Source organism: Euphorbia lathyris, chromosome 5, assembly GCF_963576675.1.
Source record: "Euphorbia lathyris chromosome 5, ddEupLath1.1, whole genome shotgun sequence".
Lineage (NCBI taxonomy): Eukaryota > Viridiplantae > Streptophyta > Magnoliopsida > Malpighiales > Euphorbiaceae > Euphorbia > Euphorbia lathyris.
The window spans coordinates 67,587,560-67,595,032 of NC_088914.1; the positions used below are offsets into that span (position 1 = coordinate 67,587,560).

General features: G+C 32.4%; 1 protein-coding gene across 1 annotated transcript; it reads left to right on the forward strand.

Annotated features, from left to right (window-relative positions):
• The first annotated feature begins 2,904 nt into the window (after nt 1–2,904).
• On the forward strand, nt 2,905–4,696 carry LOC136230254 (transcription factor RAX3-like). The gene is made up of 3 exons (XM_066019263.1): nt 2,905–3,614; nt 3,696–3,825; nt 3,902–4,696. Exons 1-3 carry the CDS (start codon nt 3,479–3,481, stop codon nt 4,569–4,571), a joined length of 936 nt encoding a protein of 311 aa, XP_065875335.1. The 5' UTR covers nt 2,905–3,478; the 3' UTR covers nt 4,572–4,696.
• The last annotated feature ends 2,777 nt before the right edge of the window (nt 4,697–7,473 follow it).

Consider the following 7,473-nt stretch of genomic DNA (forward strand, 5'->3'; position numbering starts at 1 on the left):
TCTTTCATGCAAGGTACCTAAATATTTGGTAAAATCCAAATAGGAAGGAAAACAGGTTAAAAACGAAGAAAACCCCTAAGTTACGAGCCAAAAAGACGAGGAATTCAGCGCACCAATACGAAGGACGGGAACGAAGGTGGATCCGGGAAATAAATCCCGTGTCGCGACCGAGATTCCCTAATCTCGGTCACGACACGCTAAAATCCGACATCTCTCCTTTGCGTTCCAAAGACCAAAAATCACTCCCCTCATCTCGATAGAGATTCTAAGATCTCGGTAACATCAGAAATTCTTGCAGCACATCTTTCACATGTTTAATTTCAAAGAAACACGTCCGTTCGGGTGGATAGAAACGTCTCTTCGCAGCGGACACGACCCTTAGACACGACTCTTCAACATCTATAAATAAAGAGTTGATTTCAGAGTTCAATGAGAGTTAGATTATTAAGAAGAGTGCAGAATTTATGCAGAAACTCTGACTCAGAAATGAGTCAGAGATTAGATTTTATTTCTGTAAAAGCAATTTGATGTACACACATTGTTTATTAATTAATTACAAACACAGTAGCAATTAGATTTAGATTAAGATCTGTTCGAAGACTAGTTTACATTTTGGTAGTAGAAATACCATCTCTATTCCGAAGATTCAGCGAGAAGATTAAGTAGCGGATTCGACCCCGGAGCCTGACAAACTCTAACGAGGTTTGAGGAAGGATTGACAACCCGGACTCACTAAGTCCTCTTGAATGCTTCCATGCTTTTTATTCTCTATAAACTTGTATCAATTCATACTTCATCTAATAAAAGTTCATGCAATTCAATATATTTTTATGTAGCACTTAGGTAAATGATCCGAAGTGAGTTCTGATGTTTTCATTAAAACGTAGTTAAATACAAAATCTTTACAAGGAAACTTTGTTGAACACTTAGGCAAATTCATCCTTACGGACGATATGATCGTTAAGTCGGCTTATCGGAAATAAATATTAATTTGATTAAGGTAGCGGTCTTGCCCGACCGTAGGAAGATCGTCTGCGGTTCAAAGCCTTTTAATTGAAAGAGTTTACGTTATTACACATTTATAATTTTTACAAAGTTTAAAGTTGTTTTCTTTGCTTAATGCAAATGAGTACAATTATTCTCTTATTTTAAACACTAAACATTTATGTTTTGTAATTCATACTCAAACAGAATTGATTTCTAACATTCTACATATTTTCCAATCTGATTCTTATTAATTCAATCTCAAAACCAAATCCAATTAAACGATTTTCTATATTATAAACCTAAAACGTGAATTAAACTGAATTAAACTAAGTTTTCGTTAAAAAGCGTTCTCTGTGGGATCGATATCTTTTTATTACTACCAGCGAAACCGTGCACTTGCTGAAATCGCTCAACAAAGAGATATAGTGCATCGCTTAAGTAATATGTGATGAAACAGAAATAGATAGAAATCTTTATGCAATGACAATTATAATCATGTAAGGAATCGGAAGCAGTAGGTCAGAGGTTAGAAAATAGTTACTCAGCAGATTTATCCTGGTTCGGCCTCCAGCCTACGTCGAGTCTCCAGAATACCTTCTTTCGGGCTTTAATCCACTAGAGCACTCTTTCAAAGGTAGAGCACAAACCTTATACAAATAGACAGAGCCTCTGTAAAGTACCTTCCTTTACAATCACTCAACTATCTATACTTCTATTACTTGCCTATAACCGAAGCAAGCAACAGAGCTTTCGAAAGAAAATATTATGAACAATGAATTTTCTTTTACAAAAAATACAATGAAGATCTTAAACAATATCCTTGGACGAACTGAAGTAAGAACAATGCTTGAGTGTTTGAATATTGCTTTTGAAGATTCATTTTGCTTGAGAGCTTTTGGATGTCGTCAAGTTGAAGTGAAGCTTGTGAGCTTCTATTTATAGGCAGTTGACATCAAAGATCCGTTTGAACTTGAATTTACTGTTATGATAGAACGGAGGTTGTCCCATTCGCTCCTGACACTTTTTCGCCTTGGTAGGTGAAAAGGTCTGCCACACGTCCACAACTTCAGTCTTGTGCCGTGTAATTCTGCCACCTTTTATGTCTGCTGCTATGGCATAGGTACGTTGATCTGACGTGCCTACTGTGTTGCTTATCTCTTAGATCCAACATTGGGTATAAGCATGCCAACTGTTTGATCTTTTTATCTTGCGAATTCCAGAAGCAAGTAAAGTCTTCCGAATCAATGATCACACTTTTGTTTGGCGATGTGAGCCTCCGGTACAAAAATAGGCCTTCAATGTTTCTCAATCCCCTTCTGTTTTTCCTTACTATAACTTATATCAAAACACTCAACACACAAGATTAGTAAGCAAATTATTTTTAGACTTAGTTCGTTTATTTGGATTTTGATTAATCAATTTTTGTCACATTCAAAAACTACGTGGAAAATCGTGTTTCAATATACAATACATACTCATCCTACCATATGTTGAAATTCTAACAATAAATAACCCCTCGATGACTAGACCCAAAAGGCTCTAGTATTGAATCGTTTTGATTTAGAAGTTTGAGCAGAAACATCTATTGAATTTTAGAGTACCTATGCATTATAGGAACCAAAATACTATAATTTACAGAGAAATTATATTATAGGTGGGACACGTAGCACGTCATTTCTATACCAAATCAATAACTTGATGTCATATTATATATTTTAGATTTAAGCTTTAAAATTTATATTCTATGATCTACAAATTGTATGTAATTAATTAACTAAAATGGAATAAAAAAACAAGAATTAGATGACAAGTGGTGGGATAAGTTCCGAGAAATACCGCTAATACAAGAAAGATGTACAAGGTATAATTATAGAAATAAATGAAAACACGAATTATGAAATTGTAGGAAAAAAGCAGAAGTAATTGGACCATGTCTCTGTAAACAAACAAACATAGCTCATCAAATACTGGAACTGTTAATGGATGACGTTCTTCACCATTCACAAAAATACTCCTTAGAACTATTCAAACTTCTACTAATTCATCCAATCCAACCTCTGATTCCATCACCATCACCATCACCCTTTATTGGATAACAAGCACACTTTATTTATACAGACACAAGAAAAAGGAGTCAACAGAGATGGTGGATGAATGAAAAATTATTATATTTATATTTATATGTTGTAGATTCTTGGCTAATGAGAAGGACAAATAAGAAAAACCTTGTTCTATTCTTCTTCTACATCTGCCAATTCTAATTTTCTATTCCATAAAGTTTCCATCTTTTTTCTTTATTTTCTTTATTTTCTACCTGTGCCTTTTTGAATATTTTGTTAGTCTTCTCTTGCTATATCTTTCTCCAGGCACCTATTCTACTTCTCTCTCTTACTTTCTCTGTTTATATATATAAACATTATCATACTAAAAGTAGCAATTATAGCTAAAACTTTTTAATCCTCTACCAAACATATCAGACAGACAACAGAAAATGGGGAGAGCTCCTTGCTGTGATAAAGCTAATGTCAAGAAAGGTCCATGGTCACCGGAGGAAGATGGAAAGCTCAAATCCTATATTGAAGAAAATGGCACCGGCGGCAACTGGATTGCCTTGCCTCAAAAGATTGGTACTTATTTTTTTATTTATTCTTTAACCTAATTTCATCATCCATTGATCATAATTAGTGTGTTAATTTTTAATTTTATAGGACTTAGGAGATGTGGAAAGAGTTGTAGACTTAGATGGCTGAATTATCTCCGGCCAAATATTAAACATGGAGGCTTTTCTGAGGAGGAAGATAACATTATTTGCAGTCTCTATGTTAATATTGGAAGCAGGTATGCCTTTTAATTTTGATGTTAATTAAGGGATTAATTGATTAATTGTACTAATTAGTAAGTGATTGATTATTAGGTGGTCTATTATTGCTGCACAATTACCTGGAAGGACTGATAATGATATTAAGAACTACTGGAACACAAGGCTTAAAAAGAAGCTCTTAGGTAAGCAAAGGAAAGAGCAGCGTCCTCAATTCCGGCGAGCTAGTCACAGCCACAGCCACAGGCAAGAGATCAAGCTAGAAACTCACAGTTTTACAGCTCCGGCGGGGTCCATGAATCCTCAAATGGATGCTTACTGGCCGGAGCTTCCTTCTCAGGTGATGCCAGTGATGAGAAGTCCAATTGAAGCTCAAGATTCTAGTTTGGTATCATCAGATGATCAAGAATCTCTGAAGAGCTTACTGATCAAACTAGGAGGAAGATTTTCCGACCAGACAAGTACTATGTATTGTCAAGAGCAGACATACATGGTTTCTTCGTCTTCCATGAATTCTGCAGACACTAGTGGTTCTCAATTGACCAATAATAATAATTATGGAATTCCTATGTTTGAAGGATATGGAGATCTAACAATGGAGCTAGATGAGATGGAATTGTACGGAAGTCAAGGAATGGGAAATGTAAGATGTTTAGATTATCCTCAACTTGTTTCTGAGTTTGAAAATTGCCTACAAAACGTACCACAAGATCAAGATCAAGATCATTCCTCCTTTGAAGTTTCAAGTTACTTTGGTCCACAATAAACCTACATGTTTGTTTTTCAGTATATTTAATTGAATTTCTTTAATCATAGTAGGAAATTTCGTGTTGGAAATTCTTAAAAGTCTCTACAATTTAATGCTTATTAGTATTACTTTTTTTTCTCTTTGGTTCGTTTCTTCCATTGATTAATAAATAAGCTTTAGAAATTTCCTTCACATAAACAGTTTGAATGCTTTTGAATTTATCAAAATCTCCGTTGAAAGTTATAATCTAGCCCATGCACATACTATTAAGCATTGCTCAAGCCACCTTGATCGTCAAGTCACTCGAAATCAATAATCCATTCCGATTAGATCATTAAGCACTTTTTCTACCTCTGGGCGTTATTGGAACAAACAATATTTCTTTACTTTATTTTTTTCTTTACTATAATTTACTTTTATTTACTATAATTTACTTTTGAGCACCATCGCATCGTTGTTGCTAAATTATATTTATTATTTTCAGATATACTTGTTTAATTGCAGTTTCTATTTGCTTTCATAATGTGATTTAAGACCTTTAGAGTATTGTTTCATAATTTTTGATGAATTTTATTACTTATAAACATTATTTTTACTTTGTTTATTTGAGTTGTTTCAATAATATTGTTATTGAAATGTTGTTGTTAGCAAATTTTTAGGATATAAGTTATAAATATAAATGTTTTTCTACATTAATTAATTTTATATTATTACTTTTAGATAATATATAATACATATTTTAATTACATTTATATAATATTTTGTTTATTAACAAATAAAAAATACAAAAATGTAAATCTCTTCAATCTGCAATTAATCTTCAAAAACCATGTCACCCCGACTAGCACCTAACATTTTTACAACGTTGTTATTAAGAAACTGGTTGTTCTAAAATCAAACTGAAGCTCATACATAAGACCTCTGAATAGCTTTTTAATATCATATGTGATACATTGCTGCATGCATGAAGTGTGTATAATATCTCGTATTTGATCTAAGAGACTCTAATAACACGTAAAAGATTCAATAATAACTTTAATTATTATATCTCATATTTAGGAGATATATAATGAAAAAAAAAGTAGGGTTGTATTAGTTGATTTTGATGGGTGGAAAATGGAAAATGTTAATGTTCCTCAAATGATCCCTGAATTAGTAAAAGGCATTATAGAAGAAAAAGTGGAGAAGGGTTAGAGGTGGTATTTGGGCAAGACTCTCTCGGCTGTAAATGAAGTAGGGTATCCAAAAATGGCAGCATTCCCTTATTGTTATCTTGATGTCTAATTAAAAGATAGAGCACATGCTATCATGTACTTCCAAGCATACCATATTAGTGAGAATACCAAGTTGCCTGCAACCAAACATAAACAATTATATTTAATGACACCTCAACTGGAATGTTTTTTCAAGTTTATCTCAACATTAATTATACAGTGAGTCTACATCTCAATCAAATTCTTCAAACCTCAATTTCTGAATATGATTTTTGCTATCCATTTTGTCTGCCTTAAAATGGTCAGATTGGATTGCACATCAATATCATGTACTTTCTTCTCTTATTATTCTCTTCCCCTTATATATTTAATGTCTAATAAAAATCTTTATTGGCAGTATATTTATATGTAGTATGGACTATATACTATGAATGCAGGTTCTCCATTTATCAGTTATGATGTTGCAACTTTCACCAATGAGTTTTGCAATGGTAATGCTACTTAAACAGTCTAAAACTCAAAATAACACAAACCAAATGAGTTTTACAATGGTCAGAGATTCAAATAAGATTGGATCTTAACTATTAGCTTCAACTTTTAATTCAATTGGTTTCATGATATAGTACCAGAGTCTTTTGGACCAAACAGTCAAGGGTGTTGAAGTCCAGGCAACCTCATTAATTTGAGGAATTAAAAACACATGATGGGATGAACTCGTACACATTGCAAGCCCAAGGCATTTAAATAAGATCTATGATTGAACTTTAGATTGAGCTTTTAGTTCAATTGGTTCATGACAGTAATTAGAGATAATATAATGCATCTATGTCTCTTAAATAACAGAAGTATAATATAAGCACAATGTAATATGTAAAATTTTAATCATTTAATCGAGTGTTAACTCCATTTTTTTTTATAGAATTTCAATATTTAATAGGATGAGCATGTACACACTTTAAATATAAAGGGCATTTAGGTGAGAGCGTGTATGAGAAATAATAATAAAAGCTATTATTGAGCCTCAACTATTAACTTATGCTTTTAGTTCAATTGAATTCTCGACAAAGACAAAGAGATGAAAATGATTCTAATAAAACCCTATTTGGGTCAGCTTTTTGTTGTTTAATGTTTGCTAATAAAAATAAGATAATTTGTCGAAATAACTGTCAAAAGTTGTTTTTCAATTCTAACCTAATGTTTCTATTTTAGTATTTCGTGAAACCGCAAAAAAGACACAAACTAAAAAAGGGAAAACTAATAGACAGTGAATCATAATTGAGCTCCTAACCAGCTAAATTATTAGATCTATTAGATAAGTTCAACATGTAAATATTAATAAATTAGTAATGTATTCATGAAATGAGAAAGCCATTAGCATTCACATTTGTAAGCAATGTTTGGTTGAGAAGTAACATCTAAAGAGAAACACATAGTATATTACAAAATACATAAAATACTCAATTGATTAAGTGCAAATCCCAAGGCATAATCTAAATAATTATGAGAAAGATGTGTGTATATGTCCTCTTAAGTCAAAAGAGATAAAAGCACAATGTTAGACAAAATTGACCAGGTCTATGCTATGGTGGCCTTAATCACCAGAATTCAACATTAAACCTTTTTATTAATTAGCCAAGTCAATCTTTATTTTTCAGAGTCAATCATTAAAATCCTAAATTTCAATAATAGTACAAAATAGAAGAAAA

What these genes read in the sequence shown, in the direction of transcription:
- LOC136230254 (XM_066019263.1), top strand. Translation starts at nt 3,479, where the DNA reads ATGGGGAGAGCTCCTTGCTGTGATAAAGCTAATGTCAAGAAAGGTCCA. An exon ending in TGCCTTGCCTCAAAAGATTG is followed by an intron (nt 3,615 to 3,695) that starts GTACTTATTTTT and finishes TTAATTTTATAG; the next exon opens with GACTTAGGAGATGTGGAAAG. An exon ending in TATGTTAATATTGGAAGCAG is followed by an intron (nt 3,826 to 3,901) that starts GTATGCCTTTTA and finishes ATTGATTATTAG; the next exon opens with GTGGTCTATTATTGCTGCAC.